Raw genomic sequence first — 16,686 nt, 5'->3', positions numbered from 1 at the left:
AGTGAATCATTTCCCCCTGCTAGATTTACACCACAGCTCATTTCAATAAAGTGATTTAGGAATGGTGAGAATGGAAAAGGACTCTGGAAGAATCCATGGGGGGCAAAGAGGAAACGAGAAAGAAGTCAGGGATCTGTATTTGTGACACATGGGCAAATGCCTCCGAATTATAGAGTCTCCTGGGCACGGTTCAGAGGTTTCTGGGGATTCCCTGCTCCTCAGAGCCATGATCCATCGCCAAACATGATCCGCCCAGCAAGCAGCATCCTGGCTTCTGTGAACTTTGTATCGTGAGAGGAGTCTGTGTGACTAGAAAGTGAAAACCCTCCCCACAAACCTGTCCCCCCACCAGAGCTCTAAGCCAACTTACTCCATGCTGCTTAAGACATCACGCACGCACAGCAGTGGCCGTAAGAACATGGTTTATTTGTGACGGTGAACGAGTGTGGGGCGCGGGTCCCTGGCAGACTGAAGCGTGGGGGACATGCACACTTGACTCTAGGCTTCCCGGGGCTTATTAGGCACGTGCTCTGAACCCCACACCTTCCCAGGACTCCCCAACTAGCCCAAAGCCGTGGGCCGACGGCTTCCCGCATTTGGGGCTGGCCGAGGCGATGCGCGGCGTGTCGTGGGTCCGGAGGCTCTCGGGCCTGGAGCAAGAGCCGCGGGTGCGGTCAGTCCCTTTGGCCCTCGTCAGGAGGGCAGAGCTGCCCAAAAAGAGATCGATACAACTCGGTCCTAGAAGACAAACAAAACAAATTGGTAAACACACTGGTTCCCTTTTCAAGGTTCAACAAGAACTGAGAAGCCGGCAAATGCCCCCTCGGTTTCTTCAATGGCCAACACAGCCGTGTCATTAAAAATGCATCCCACAGCCCTAACTCACAGATACAAAGGAAGGAAGAACCTAGAAGCAGCCAATCAAATAGTAAAATATGTAAATAGTCCGGTGTGGCTGGATACCTGTCTCCAGGGAATGAGTTTTCTATAAGTTTGCCCTTTACAGACAGGCTCTTCAAATAAGAAAACAAGATTGAATATTTTAATAGGATGTATGAGACCACCGCACGATGAGGAGGATTCAATCAGACATGGGATGTAGGGGGATATGATTTAGTTTTCATACATTTTCTTGGACTTGGCAGTACTTGAAAAACAATGAAAATGACCCAGAAACAAGATTCCAATTACTACCACATGTGCAGCTGTTTGGTGGTAGGACCAAGGTTCTCCCCCACTCCCCTGGCCCCTTTTATCTAGTTTCAATCTAATAAATAATTCGATTGGCTTATTTATTTCTAGAGCGGGGCTTCGAAATTTAGAAAATGATAGTAGGCCGGGGTCTTGGGTCCCTGAAAATCAAGTATCCCTTCCAACCTCTGTTTCTGCTGTGAAATGCGGCACACACCCCCCCACCCAGCCAAAGTCCTCTGTCAAGGCCTGGAAATGCAAAAAGGGGTGGGCTGGGGTCTCTCCCGCCCTCGTCACCGGAGCTCCCGAACACGGTCCCAGGTGCACGGAGCGCAGGTTCTCCCTGCGGAGATGCGAGGAGGGTGGTGAGCCACGGAAGAGACACGGCGGCCGGAGCAGGCGACCCACAGCTGCCTCTGCATGAAGGTCAGGCCACTGAACCTCACGGAGGGAGGCCGGGCGCGCAGGGTACGGTCACGTGCCAGCCACGAACGACCCCACGGGAAAGCTGTGCCTGCTGCCTCATACTTTCAAGATCTAACCTGAAAAGACAGCCCGCCATCCTGGCTAAGAAAAACCCACCTGAGAGCCATCTTCAGCAAATCTGACTCTCCAAACAGAACAAAACACCAAACCACCACCCTTCAAACAGCTATTTTGGTTTAACAAGACTTCAACACAAAAACTTACGAGTCTGTGTTTGAAGTCATCCCGCGAGGGTGGTGCGCAGGAACAGAGGTTCCATCATTAGAAAGTCCAGCAATAAAGACAGCCTATTAAGACTTCTAAAAAAGGAAAAATCCTAAAGAAGAAACTGCAGTAGCCCCGAATGCAGCCTGACCCTATCGTGCTGGGGAGCGCAGGGCCGGCAGAGGGGCGCGGGGGGAGGGGAGACGGCGGGTCTCCTGTACTATGGCAGGGATGTGACCTAAGAATTTGCCAGCAGCCGCCCCTGAATCGTGGACCAGCTCGGCGGCCTCAAGACAAGAGCCACAGCCTTACCGGGAGCTGGGAGCTGTGCTCTTCCCTTCCCTCTTCCCTTCCCGCGCACACCTGCCCGCCCGCCAGTGCCAGCCCTGCGAGCACAGGTGGGGCGAAGGCGCCTCTGAGCAGATGCAGACGAGGGGCAGGCGGCTGGGCCTCACTTCCAGAGGCGGTGGCTTCCAGATCACCAGCTCCATCACCCGCAGGACAGGAGCTCCCGCAGCCCATTTGCCCATAAGCGCAAGTCTCTCCGGTCGTTTCCACACGCGAACTGGAACGGCACGGAGGGCAGAGGGGCCAGGGCAGAAAGGGCGGTGTGGCTTTAAGGCTGCGCGGGCCCATGAGAGGGCCCCGCTCGCTGGTCCAGGCCGCTCGGACCTCCCGCGAGCGCCGGATCGAGCCCGGGCCGCACCAGTTACTGGCCGCAGCGGGGACACACGTCACACACGTCAGGAGCGCCCAGTGAAACGCTGAAACCCATGTTTTGCTAGAACATCATTTCACACTCTGGTGGACAAAGCTGACAAACATATGCAGCTGTTGGTGGCAAAGCAACCTGGAAGGCTGAGGGTCTGGGATCTTAAAACAGTTTGAGACAGAGAGAGAGACACGAAGAGGAAGGGATGATTCCAGCGTCACTGTCTCAGTGTCACTGCAGCTCGGGGCCTTCCTCAGTGACCGGCTCTACCCTCACGGCATCTCAAACTCCCCGGGCCGCCCCCACGCCCGATTCCAGTCTCACCATCGCTGACCAAGAATAAGGTGGCAGCCTCGAACAGACTTTCCTGTTCCCCCCCCCCCCCCCCGCCCCCCCCCTGTTCCCCCCCCCCACGGGGCCCCCCCCCCCCCCGGGCCCCCCCCCGGGGGAGCCCCCCCCCCCCCCCCCCCAGCACCAACTGCTCTGCTCAGCGCGGCCCTGGCGCATCCTTCCCCGCAGAGGCTCTATGCGGTGGCCCATGGGGCGGGCGGTGCGGGGGTCTGTCTGCCCTCCTCCGGCAAGAGTTCTACAAAACCACGCAGCCCCCTCACACACGGAATTTTTCTCAATAAATTTAATAGTCACAAAGGACATAATTACCAGAATCTTGTGAACCCTACCTTTTGGAATAAAACTCGCACATTTCTTTTGTAAAGCACCCAATGGAATGTACGTGCCAGACTGACTTGATACCCATCATCATTCATTTAAATAACACATAAACATACTCTTAAACTTGGAAATTTTACAGCTTTCTCTCCTTTTTATTTATTTATTTTTTTTATTTTTTTTTTTAAAGATTTTATTTATTTATTTGAGAGAGAGACTGAGAGAGAGAGCACAAGAGGGGGGAGCGGGAGAGGGAGAAGCAGACTCCCCGCCGAGCAGGGAGCCTGATGCGGGACTCGATCCCGGGACTCCAGGATCATGACCTGAGCCGAAGGCAGTCGCTTAACCAACTGAGCCACCCAGGCGCCCTTTCTCTCCTTTTTAAACTTGTATTTCCATTTGATTTTTCCCTACAGATTTTTGTTCTAATTGTTTTATGCTTGAAAGTCTTTTATTGATCACCCTATTATACTTCTTGGCCACAAAAAATAAGTATGTAAATTGAAACACTTTGAAATTTCAGAAGTTGAAATGAAAATATTTTCATTTCTTGACGCCATAAGGCTCTAAGTAATTAAAAAAGTACTTCTGGATTGTGTCATTATTACACAATTATTATCAGGACACAATCAACATATACAACAATAGTATAATAAAACATATTATAATTTTGGTGAAAATTTATTACACCTAAGTGTGTAAAACGTTACTGGAACGGCATGTCTTCGTGATATGGATGGGGCCTGTCACGTGCCCGTGGTGAACAGCATTTATCACCGGAATGAAAGAGCGCTCAGCATCCAGGCTACTCCTGTCTGTTGGTGTTTGCAGACGCAAGCGCAGAGAAACCTCGTCACGTGAACAAGCAGACGGGGACAGGGGAGTTTTGTGACAGCAGTGTCCCCCAATTCTTTTGATTCCTTCTGAATTACATGCCCCCCAAAATCACATAGTGATCTACCACCAAAAATTTGTTTTAGAGATGTGCCAGCTGACAGCTCAATTAGGCTGTCCTGCAGCTTTGTTGGAAATAAAGCCCTGGAACTCTCTGAGCCCCGGGGCCTTGTTACCAGTTCTCAATCCCCGCATCATGCCGTGAGGCACGCTCCTTCTCGGGGCCCCAGAGGGGGAACCCTCCACGTCAGAGAGAGGAGGGGCGCGGCGGGCTGCGCAGCAGGTGGGGGGACCACGGTGACAGGTGAGACCAGAGATCCCAGCCCCGGCCCAGGTGCACTCTCCAGCTGCCCCACTCGGGCAAAGAGCACACATCTGGAAATCGATTCCCAAAAAATGTGTGTGTCCTTTCCCCTTGGGGAAGTCTCTGCACACCCCAGCGTGAAGACTCAGGGCCAGGGAGCACTGCGTCTCCCCCACAGGCACACACGCATGGGACGTGGTGCCAGGGCTGAGGGAAAGGGAAAGGCATCTTCAAAGAAAAGGAACCTGTCCATATCCCTTTCCCCATCCCAAGGAAAACAAAACTAAAAATAAAACTGAGTAATAAAAAGGCACCATGGGACAGAGGGTCAGGCTGCCTTCTGCCGCACGGAACATTTTCCCCTGCAGCATCTTTCCTAACCAGGATTTAGCCATGCGGAGAAGCTCGACTATCAATCCTTCAGGTTAACCTTGTCTCCATCTGATTCTCTAGGGTAAGTGTATAGTTTAATACTTGAGGTCCCCTTAAGGCTATGCATAATGAAGTTGGTTTAAAAAGAAAAAAAAAACACCTTAATTCCTGCTCCCTATCACTTCAAGAATCAAGATCTGAATCACTGAGCTGAAACGCCTTCCCCCCTCTTACCCTTGCCCCACACTCCCGGCCTCACTGGCCAGTGGGAACGTCCACTGTGGAAAATGTATTAATGTTCCTATCATGCAGGAGAATAACCTACGGAGTAATTAACAAGACTTGGACCTAAGGTAGAAGGTCGATAGCAGGGGCCCTTCCTTGAATTAAAATTTAACTTACCCTTTATTGCACCCTACAAAAGCAAGTAATGAGCACTAACATTTTTATTTCTTTTAAACTGTCATTTAGGCTGTAGAGGGGATAATTACCTATCTCTAGTGTAGTAAGGTTTTATAACCCTTAGTGAGGCATTTTCTAATTTAATATTTTTACTATATTATCACAAAACCTGTTTCTGGAAAAAAAATGATCATGGATTAGCAGCCATTTTCCATAAAGACAGAATGTGTGTGTGTGTGTGTGTGTGTGTGTGTGTTAGGATTCGGCTTCTTTATGACCTGATTCTTCTGAAGGGACTCGCAGTCCCGCAGCTGAGGGAGCCGTGGGGTGCAGAGGCCCGAGCGGCCCCTCAGGGCGCCGGGGGCGGGAGGCGCGCGGAAGCAGCCTGCAGCCCCCTGGCCCCCCCCCCCCCCCCCGCGCTCCTTTCAGTCCTCCACGTGCTCTTCCCGCGGACCGCAACGAACCCAGCGCCTTCCCCGCTGCTGCTGGGCCCGTGGGTACAGAGGGGCCGTCACACCTGCACGGCATCTGTGCGGGGCTCTCACCGCGCTAGGTCGGGGGCCTGCAGCACCGGGCCCGGCCGCCGCACTCCCCCTCCTTCGTCCCGGAAGCCCCGAGGCTGCCGAGCCATCCCTGAGCTCTCCCGGCCTGTCCCTGCGGCCAGAGGCCGGCGCAGAGCGGGAAGGAAGCAGCAAGGCCGCCGCTCCCCGAAGAAGCCGGCCCGGCGCCCAGAGCACGTGGCGTTCTCGGGGCAAGGGCTCCGCGCCCGGAGTTCAGAGCCAGTCCCCGCCACGGGCCGCGGGGACTGACGAGAATTATACCCAACGGTTTGCCCTTGATTCATCTGAACCTGTTCATTGGTTGCTTCATGGTGCGCGGGGGGCTCTTCCTAGACACACCGGACCCGTCGCAGAGTGCGTCGTGGCCCTTCCTGCTTTTCCATCGGCTCCCTCTGCCCGCACAGCCCGCGGCCCCCCGCGCGGCCCCCAGAGGTGGCGCAGCACCTGCTCCCGCTTCGCTCCGGCCCTGGCGGAGCCACGGAAGAAGCACGCAAAGGGAAAGAGAGGCGAAGGGTTCCTCCCGGCCCGCGCCTTCCTGATCCAACCCGAATCCTTAGGGGTCAGTGCAGGAAGCGCCGGAACAGCAATTCCCTGGCCGCCAGGCTCTCGGGGGCCAGACACGTGCTCTGGGGAACCACCGGTCACGTTCCTGGCGCCTGCGTTCCGAAAACAACGTACTTCCCGGGGCTGCGGAAGCTCGCGACAGGGTTGGGGCGGCCCCTGCTCCGTGCGCACCACGTGTGCGCGCCCGCGCGACCCTCGGCAGGTTCCGTGGAAGGCTGCGAGGGCCCGGCGACAGCAGAAGCTCCTCCTCACGCTGAACGCGACTCCGCCGTTCTGTGACCGCCACCCACGGGCCCCTGGCCCTCCGGAGCCCCCGACTGCCCTTCCCTGCGGCAGCATTTCAGTGATTTGAGGTCCTCCCCTAAGCACACCTGTTCTTGGCCAGGTGAAGAGAAACCGTTCCTTCCTGCTAGGAGGAAGCCTAGACCCCCCGACGCTCAGGCCCTCACGCCCTCCACGCCAATCCTGACACGCGGCCTCGCTGGTCCAAAGTGGGCAGAACGGGGCTCTCTTCCCTCCGCCGTTCTCAGCACACACCTCCCCTGCCTTCACGGAGCTTCGGCTCTCTTCCTAATAGTGACTGAACAAGATGTCTTGCCAATTACTGCCTGACACATACCAGTGACCCTAAACAAAGGGATCCTCCGGACCCCGACCCTCTGAATGCTTTGTGGTCAGCTCCCCAAAACATGAGACACAAAATGATACCTTCCTTTAATCTTTCATCCCTTCTGCTTCCTCTGACCCAGATCCATCCTACTCTGTACCAGTGACTTCACAGGTGAGAGAAAGCTGTGTGAGAAATGCTTCTGTGACCTAACAGGGGAAATATATCGATCCACATGGCAAGCGATTGCCCTGTGCTCTTTGGGGGCTGTGGCGGAGGGTAAACCCTAGCACGTCACAGGATTGAGGCAGAGACACGTGCTGGAACCCGTCTCCAAGACTGGATCGTTAGGGACGCGAACCAAGTGAAGAGACACATGCAGCTCTTTGGACAACATACAGAAATTATGACAGCAGAAAATTTAGGATTCCTGAAGGTAGCCAGGAGGTCAGCACTTAACGCTCCCTCACTCTCCTCCCAACATCCCCTGGCAACAAAAAGTGGATCACAGCCTCCTTCCCTGAAATCTCATCACAATTCCAGACCAAAACCCAACACACACACACATCCCCCCAAGAAATATGGTAAAAAGAAAAGAAAGCAACCTTCTCTTACCTAGGACTTATTTCTTAACAGGATCAAGTTAGCAAAGTAGCAACCAGGACTCCAAGGATGCCCACATCCACCACTAATTACCTAAATCTGGAGACAAGGCCGGTCTCCACGCAGCCGCCCGAACCGGCCACGAGGTGGCGGTACACGACGCGGTTCTCAGGACTCAGGCAGCGGTGTGGTTCCCAGCAAACTGCGCCCATAAATTACCTAGTGTGTCTGCTCTCATCACCATCCTCCCCGTGCTTGAAGGAGACTCTAGAAGGTCTGTTCCAATTCACTCTTTTGGTCGGGTCAGAACTAGGTCCTTCAAACCTCTGCAAATGCTTTTAGCCCCGCAGCTTTAAATTACAGATGGTGACACGTGGCCTCTGGCCTGACTCCCAAAGATCAGACAGACTTGAGATTTATAAATGTTCAGAGAAGCAGGTTGAGGGCCCAAACAAAGGAACTGAAAGGCTCGGGAAAGGAAGGAGAGGGAAGAGGGCCAGGGAGAGACGGAATGAGGGCCGAATCGGCACAGGGTTCCTCGCTCGAGCTCCTTCCTGGTTCCCAAGTCAGCTACACTCACTTTGCTTGAACAAAGGACGAAAAATATTTGAAACTTCTGTCATCCCTACTGCTAGCTTTGAGTCTCCCAAATTCTTCTAAAGAAAAATAATTTACCTTGGTGGATTAGCAAAAAAAACGGTCGTGGTGGCCAGGGGTGGAGGACGACACTGGCACTCTAGACAAAAGGGACGTGGCCTCCTTTCCTGTGCATTAATATTCCATATTCCTGGGATGATTTCCACTTTCACAGTTTGACTGTTTTATAACAGATTTGATGCGAGAGAAGACAAATGGCCTCGCTCAGGAAAGACGACAAATCATCTCACCGCTTTTAGCAGGGTTTTCTCTTTATTTTTATTTATTTTTATTCTGTGGCTGGGCTGCAGAGCTCTCTGCCTTGCTGGAGATGTTTAATATTAACGGCAGGACCCCGCGATCCTGGCAATAGAGTTGGCCGGTGTTGTGTTTACGGTTTGGTGACTGCTGGCTTCAGGAAGATGAAGCTCCTTGTTCAAACAGCAGCTCTTCTCACAGCTCCTGTTAAAAGCCTGGGGATGCTTCACTGCTTAGACGTGACTCACTTCCTCCGGCTGCACTGAAGGGGAGACTGACACACGAGTTACGTTTGTGTCCCTATCAAGGCTGCTGCCCAGCGACCCAAGGCCTGGGGGGCGGCATGTGCTGCATCTCTCAGCTCCAGTTTAACTCCTACTTTTGGGGGTCAGAACACACGGAAATTAGTGAGCGTGTTTACTGGCAACCCACAGAGTTTCAGCAAGGCTTTCTAGTACTCCTGGTAATCAGCGGGAGGACTCGTTTAACTAGGAGCCCAATACCACTCCAAACAAAAGCAGCGACCACAGAGCACACAAACGCCTGGCACCAACCCCACCGAGGCTGTCCTGAGGGCAGGGTGGAAGGTACCAGCGGGGCCCTCAGGGCCAGGCTCCTAGCTGCTGACCCCCAAGTCCTGACACTCTCCGCCCTGGGGTGAAAGGATCTTGTGGTCTCCTTTGCTCCTCCTCCCTCTTTGTCTTTTTCATATTCCTCCTGGCTAGGAGTGTAGACCTTCTCCCAGCTTCTGTTCTTGGCCCTCCTCTCTTGCCTCTCCCACCCTCCCCTGGCAACCTCATCCATGCTCTCAGCTCTAACAATCTCCAGGCCGGGCTCCGACGCCCTCACCTAGGCACTGTGCCCCTGGCAAGGCTACGCTGGCTGTCACCTGAACTACCGTCTGTTAATAATGGCAGCAAATTCTCTGTCATTCACGTCCCACACTTAGGTGCTTAATGGCAGGAAGCTCCAAAGTTACAGGTATCGATATCACATTTTCTGATTAAAAAATAAAATACACCCTGAGACAGAGCTCTGGCTTGGACAGTTTACTTATATTAACTGATAGAATGAAAACTGATGCCCTCCATCTGTCAATCTTCTTTGATTTTTAGTAGGATCCTTCAAAGAACTTCTTCCTCTTCTCTGTAAATTGGAAATTTGGGGAAAAAAAAGGCTTGTCCCAGACATCTGCCACGTCAACTTTCCCCAGGAGTAGCAACCGGGGCCCCGTAGCCTCCGGGTGTCCGCAACAGGGCATCTCCCCCAACCTGGGTCACCAACCAGCCGCTGAAGCCAGCAGTTTGATGACCCTGGCCAGCCAGAAGACTCGGTTTAAAAAGCCTCACTGCTAAGTGCAAAAGGAGTAGTTTGCATCCCTGCCCCTGGCAGCTGGGGGGGGATCTGTTCCGCTGCATGGCTGTGCCTCCTGGTAGGACTGGGAGGTAGGCGAGGAGACGGAGCGCTGCCAAGTGCGTGTAGGAGAAAATGTGTATCGATTTCTTCTTTCTTATAAAGGAGCACAAAGCGCTGAAGAACAATTGCGCGTCTCTGCAGCATTTCACATTCCACGTGAGACAAAGGCCCAACCCCCATCAGGCTGAGAAGCAGAAAGGGGAACCACACAGAGTGGCAGTCCCCTGGGTGTCAGCGGCCACCACGCTGTCCAGGTCCACTGCTGGGACTCCAAACACCTCAGGCCACTAACGCCTCCCGTGCCTTTGATCAAGTAATTTCCCTCACTGGGCTGACGCTGCCTCATCTATATGGGAGAAGAAAGAGCCTTCAGTCTTATTTACCTTTTAAGTGGAGGTGCCCAGAGGGCAAAAGAGTTAATGTTTATAAAGTGTTCTGCTCCCCAGAGGGAGACAATGGATAAAACACAAGGTGTGGTTATGGCTCATTCAAGACCTCATTTCCAGGGTAGTTAGTAATAGCTTCCCATTACAAATGCAGCGCTTCCCAGCACCTTGAACTCAAAGTACAATGAGGCAATGCCCCTTATCTAAATATCCGTTTTTGGTTTGACACTTACTACCAACACTAAAAATAACAAAAGGTAACCAGGGACTGTTACGCCTTGCTAATGCAGGTCCAGAATCCATTCCACACTGTTCTCTTCTTAAACCAAACAAATCCGAAAGCAGTCCAAAAAACTGACCTAAAGCTGTAACTGGTCATCACAAAGCTCTGTCTATATTCTCCATGTTTCCATAGTAACTAATAATTTGTAGGAGGGCCACCAGAAACCAAACCCCGTGTAGATCCCACAGCCAAGATGGACAGGAGGAAACCTCCTACAGAATACAAAGTTCATGGTGTGTGCTCTTGGAAGTGATAGAAATACAAGAGTGTTCTTGAAAGATCTTTCCCCAAGGTTCATCCTCCATAAAAATGACTTCAAAAACTCTCTAAGTAAAGGGCTGGGAACGAGAAGTCCCAGAGCTGGACTCTTCATTTCTGGGGATCTTCCAACACGGCCAAGAGTTAAGAACAAAATACAGAGCTGACGCTCACGTGTTGTGTTTTGGCTTGGAGACGGAACCCACAGCTAACTAGGGGCACGACCGGGGGGGGGGGGGGGCGCTGCTGGGAGTGGGACGTGAATGCAGTATGCCATCTGGACAGGTACAAAGTGCTAGGGGAGCCAGGGAAAGGATATTAAAGGAGTTAGAGGATTTGGAGATTTTGGTAAAAGAGGCAAAAATGTTTGTTCACCTATCTTATAGGACTGTTTGCAAAAATAGCCCTACCAGCAAATTGTAAACAGACTTATAAGCTGAAAGCCTTATTAAAGGCATTTCAGACGGAGACCTACAGCCAACTTTTTTCAGGTTTGCACAGAAATGGATATGTTTGTGCTGCAGGTAAAAGGACAATACAATATTTACCCACTTGAAAACATACATTTTCTTTATTTAGATAATTGTACAGATTACATTTAAAATAGTCCTTCTCAGAAACAAAAAATTTAAAAGAACATTTCGTTCTCAAGACTCTCATGAGCAAGGACTATTTTGGCTTTGTCAAGAAGGAGACGAAGCCACAGAGGGAAGCCTCCTCTGGGTCGTGCCGCATGAGCGCGGGGGCAAAACATGCTCAGGTGTCCTCCTGCATTAGTTCTCTAGCTTGGAGAGGCTGACATCAACTGGGAAAAGACATTATATGGCTTTGCAAATAATACCTGTGCTACAAAATGTTATACAATAAGGCAAGATAAAACTGGAATCAAGGGGCGCCTGGGTGGCTCAGTTGTTAAGCATCTGCCTTCGGCTCAGGTCATGATCCCAGGGTCCTGGGATCGAGCCCCACATCGGCCTCCCTGCTCCACGGGAGACCTGCTTCTTCCTCTCCCACTCCCCCTGCTTGTGTTCCCTCTTTCGCTGTCTCTCTCTCTGTCAAATAAATAAATAAATAAATAAAATCTTTAAAAAAAAATTAAAAATAAAAACTGGAATCAAAATATATTATTCCAAATGTATGAGCATAGAACTTTGATACAAAACCAAATACAAGATTACAGTAAACTTTGACTTACAAGTTAAGCATTCTTTTTTTTTTCTTTTTTTCTAAAGTTTACCTATTTAAGTGATCTCTACACCCAACATGAGGCTCGAACTCACAACCCTGAGATCAAGAGTCGCATGCTCTTCGACTGAGCCAGCCAGGCACCCCATAAGTTAAGTGTTCTAAGCAAGAAGAAAATCCCCATCAAGTGCTTTTGTGAGCTGTAATAAATAGCATTAAAGAACAAATAAAGTAGGGGTTAGTAGGGGTTCAAGGAAGATCAAGCCCCCCAGCTCAGTGTGGAAGGGGGATCATAAGTCTCCCTGGAAAGGCTGGTGTTGGTCAAAGACTATGAACATCCCAACGGGCAGGGACCAAGGTGGGGAAGGGGTGAAGAGACGCCCCGGGTTAAGTGAGCAGAATGAAGAGACAGGAGTGCAAGGAGTGGTTGGAGGTGGGGGGGTATTATGGGGACAGCACAAGGGTGTACATACTGAAACGTGATGAGGGGAGAAAGGGAGCAAGGCCTTGAGGGCCAGGGTCAAGAGTACCTGTTTGATTCTATAGGCAACGAGGACTAGCATGCTCCAAGCGGTATACTAGGAAGGTCTCATCTGGCAAGACACACAGCCCTGATTAGATCAGACAGGGTGGTTAAGAGACTGTTGGTACAATAGTCCATGTGGGAAGTATAAAAAAAGTCTGACTCAAAAAGAGACAGAGACGGACAGTAGAGGCCACTGAACATATTATCAACAGGCGAGCAAAATAAAAAATCTGCAAAAAATATGAAATATAGTATATAACCATAACAGATAGAATTCATACAAATGGCAAAGAAAAACTAAAACCCAAAAGAAAAATAATGAAAGGATAAAGCAGGAGTGTGAATGATTAATAAATACACAGACTCTTCAAGTTTACTATTAAATGAGAAAATAAACATTAATTATTTAATTCAGTGCCTAACACAGTGTAGGTCTGTAAAGTGTCACTTGTTATCAACTTATAAAAAAATAAATAACTTTTAGCAAATCAAAATAGAGAATACTTTTAAAACATAACCCTCCATATTACCAAAGGCGTAATGACAAACCTCAGCTGGTAAGGGAGCAGGGGCATGTAAATTAGTATGACCTATCAAGAATCATTAGAAAGTTACACCTCTGACCCAAGAATTAGCCTTCTAAGAATCTATTCTAAAGACACAGCAAGACTTAAAATATAGATTTCTGTACAAATATGTTCATTGCAGTATTACTTAAAGAGAAATAAAAATAATCAGAAACCTAAGTGTCCAACAGTATTTCATAATTGGATATTATAAAATTATTATAATGTCTTTTAAAAACTTAATGGTGTTAAAATGCTTACAAAGTTAACCAGAAAAAGGGATTCAAACATATATGCATATCTTTATAAAACACATACACAAAAAAATCTGCAAGAAAACCTATACAAGTATTAATGTTCAACTCTCATTAGCACATAACAGATGAATTTTTCTTTCTGTATTTCCAAATTTTCTTCCATACACATGTATTGTCTTTATTACAGGAAAAAAAAAAGATATTGTCCTAAGGAAAGTAGGTGACAAGCACCCGAATATGGAAGATGTAGAACTGTAAGGGCAAGCTGACTGAATACTCTAACTCAGGTTTCAAAGCTGATTATAAGATTTAGGGTCTTTGTAACCAGAATGCTATAAGCATAAGAGCAGGTCTGGAAATTCAGTGATTCATACTAAGATGTGAATGACTTGTTAGGCACTCCCCCCCACCCCAAAGCATCTCTATTTTAAAAGAAAAAAAGGAAAAGAAAAAATCATTTTAATCCAAACAAGTCTCCCCCGCCCACCCCCAAACAAGTTTTAAATTGAGAGAAAGGTTCTTATATGTATATTGAGGATGGGGAGAAGCAGCTTCCCTCTGGCACATCATTCCCAAACATTTCTAAAAGCTTGCTGATGCCCTGGAAATAACAGCAGGTTTGAATTCACATTCCTAAATGCACAGACCAGCTCAACTACTTACTTGCTATTTAACTTGGGCCAGTCACTTAATAGCTCTATGCCTCAATATTCTTTTTCATTTTTTTAAAGATCTTATTTATTTATTTGAGAGAGAGAGAGACAGAGATAGCGACAGACAGCACGAGCGGGGAGGAGAGAGGAGAAGCAGACTCCCTGCTAAGCAGGGAGCCCAACTCAGCGCTTGAACCCAGGGCCCCAGGATCATGACCTGAGCCGAAGGCAGATGCCCAACTGACTGAGCCACCCAGGTGCCCGTTTTTTTTTTTTTTTAGAAGGTGGTTCCACACCCAATATGGGGCTCGAACTCACAACCCCAAGATCAAGAGTCACATGCTCTACTGGCTGAGCCAGCCAGGCGCCCCTATGCCTCAGTATTCTTATAAAAGGCAGACAATGTCAAGCACTTCAGTGGTTTCTTTTAAGGACTGAATGAAAAGGTACATGAAGGGCTTAATGCAGTGTCTGGCACATAGTAAGTGGAATATGATGTTATTACTCTGTGTCATTTCATTGCCAATCAGAAACAGGGTAGCAGACTAAGGGCAGATAACTCAGCACAGGATGAATGCACTTAGAAACAGAAATGGTCTACATATCTTAGCAACCTAACGTTGGCTCAGTGATCATTGTGGGAAATGTAGGACTTAATCTAAATTAAGGTGAAAAACATTTAGCTATTGCCTACCCACTTGCAAGCTGTGATTAATACAATATTATAAGATACTGTATTTTAAAAGACAGTAATAATAAAATGCCAGAACTTAAAAACAGTAAGTCCTTAAGAGAAACATTCACATCCACTTTAAAGAATATGAAAGATCCCTTTGTGGGAAAAAAAGGATTCACAATCCTTTGAAGAAATGATAGGAATTTAACCGAAATGAGAACTATAGTCAAGAAGCCCCATTTTGAGGAAAGATTTATCTGTTCAACATCTACAATCTCTTTCTAGAAGATGCGCTTTTATCACTCTACATCCTGCTTGGAACCAAGGCTTCAATTTGAGAATGCAAATTCACTAGAATTGTATAAGACCGAACAGCAGCGAATCAGGAAAAACAGAAGAAAACAATCACAGTTCCTAATCCAGTTTTAAAACTCTGGCCCACGTCTCAGCTTTGAACTTGAGAATGTTTCCTTTGTCCTTTCTGACATTACCGGAGGAGGAAGGCCCCATGCCTCCTATCTCTGTGCTGGACGCCATCTTTAATGATGATATATGGGGGTCCTTTCCCTTCAGCACTGCTGGGGGGTCAAACGTGATGCCGCCCGCCAGAGTATCAACAAGCGAATTATAAACTGTGTCAATCCGAGTTAATGCAAAGCTGTAATCCTCTTTAACAAGAGATCAAATCACTGCTGTGAGTTATGTTCATTCTGTAATCTGATAAGGAAGAGAGGGAACCTCTAATAAAAGAGTAATGGGAGCCTTTAATGACGATGGTAAAAGGCAGCACCAGTGAAAATATTGCTCTCGTTCCTGCTGATTAGATCAATGTTGCATATTTGCCCGGGCTTGTTTCACCTGTCAGAATAACCTGTGTCTTTTTAAGAGATAAGAAGCCTCAGAGAAAGCATCTGTATCTTAACCATTCTTGCTTGCAAGTTTTTAACCAACGACAGATGCTCTGTGGAGGGTACTTCTGGGGTTATTAGCTGATGTGCTCTCAAATGCCGAGCAAACTACACCAGAATCCTTCACCATGACACAGTACACACTGCTATTAAATAAAGGGGTAAAGTAGGCAAATGGAGTAAAAAATGGCCTAAGTTAACCTCTGGGTTATCAACTGGGGGGAAAAAGAATATCATCAGGAGACTGGTAGAATGTGCCCACGTTTAGGGTGCAGACCCACACACAAAAATGGCAAGCCGAAGATAAATTGCCTGTACGAATTCTATTATACCAAGGCACCTCAAGAATAACGTGGCAGTGATGTTGACAAAGCACTTTACAGGGCTGGATTACCTTTGTACATTTCCTTTCTAAAACTCCAGATGTAAAACAATAATGTATTTGGTGCTTAGTGGTTATCATTAAAGGATCCTCTCCTTGTTCTTTTTTAACACCAGCAGCTTCATAGAAGGAGTGGGAAAAGTGGTTCTTTATTGTGGGGAAGAAAATGGGGGGCTAACATGGAAATTCTTACTATTTCTATTGAGAATTTCTTCAAGTTCTTTCCAAAGGAATGGGGTACCTATAAAGTGTTAATACTGCTATCATTTTTGTAATAAGGAACAAAGCTTCTCAGGAAAACTTAATAAGCTAGCCTCAAAACGGAGGGTCCCCGAACTGGGTTTATGTAAGAGCCGTGGTCTGAAGCAGCAGTGGGTGTAAGGTGGACACCACGTTTCTTTGGTGCGCTTCCGGCCGCTAGCTGCCGCGGAGACCCTTACCGGGCCGACAGCCAAAATGCTCTGGGGGGGGACATGTCCCCCCACCCCCCGACAGAGTGCGTGGTGCATGTGGATTCCCTTCCCAAATCAGAAGCAGTGGCCACCAGTTAGGAACATATTTTGACCTGTCTCAGGTCTTACTCAGAATTTGCTTCTCCTGCTTGTCACAACAGCATTTTATATCTGACCTACATCAACACAACAAATGAGGAAGAATTAACTTCTTTTTTTTTAAAAGATTTTATTTATTTATTTGACAGAGAGAGAGAGATAGCAAGGGCAGGAACA

General features: G+C 48.6%; 1 protein-coding gene across 2 annotated transcripts in view; it reads right to left on the bottom strand.

The window, feature by feature from the left end:
- Nucleotides 1-386: 386 nt before the first annotated feature.
- The window catches only part of AATF (apoptosis antagonizing transcription factor), a 99,920-nt gene continuing 83,620 nt past the window's right edge, over nucleotides 387-16,686 (bottom strand). For both annotated transcript variants that reach the window (XM_032428592.1, XM_032428593.1), the window contains one exon: nucleotides 387-738. In XM_032428592.1, the coding sequence (XP_032284483.1) occupies nucleotides 675-738 (64 nt within the window). In that variant the 3' untranslated portion in view covers nucleotides 387-674. The remainder of the gene's footprint in view (nucleotides 739-16,686) is intronic.

This window comes from Phoca vitulina, unplaced genomic scaffold (genome assembly GCF_004348235.1).
Source record: "Phoca vitulina isolate PV1807 unplaced genomic scaffold, GSC_HSeal_1.0 scaffold40, whole genome shotgun sequence".
NCBI classification, from domain to species: Eukaryota; Metazoa; Chordata; class Mammalia; order Carnivora; family Phocidae; genus Phoca; species Phoca vitulina.
Note: the sequence above shows the minus strand (reverse complement) of the source record. Positions and strands in the feature narration are given on the sequence as shown.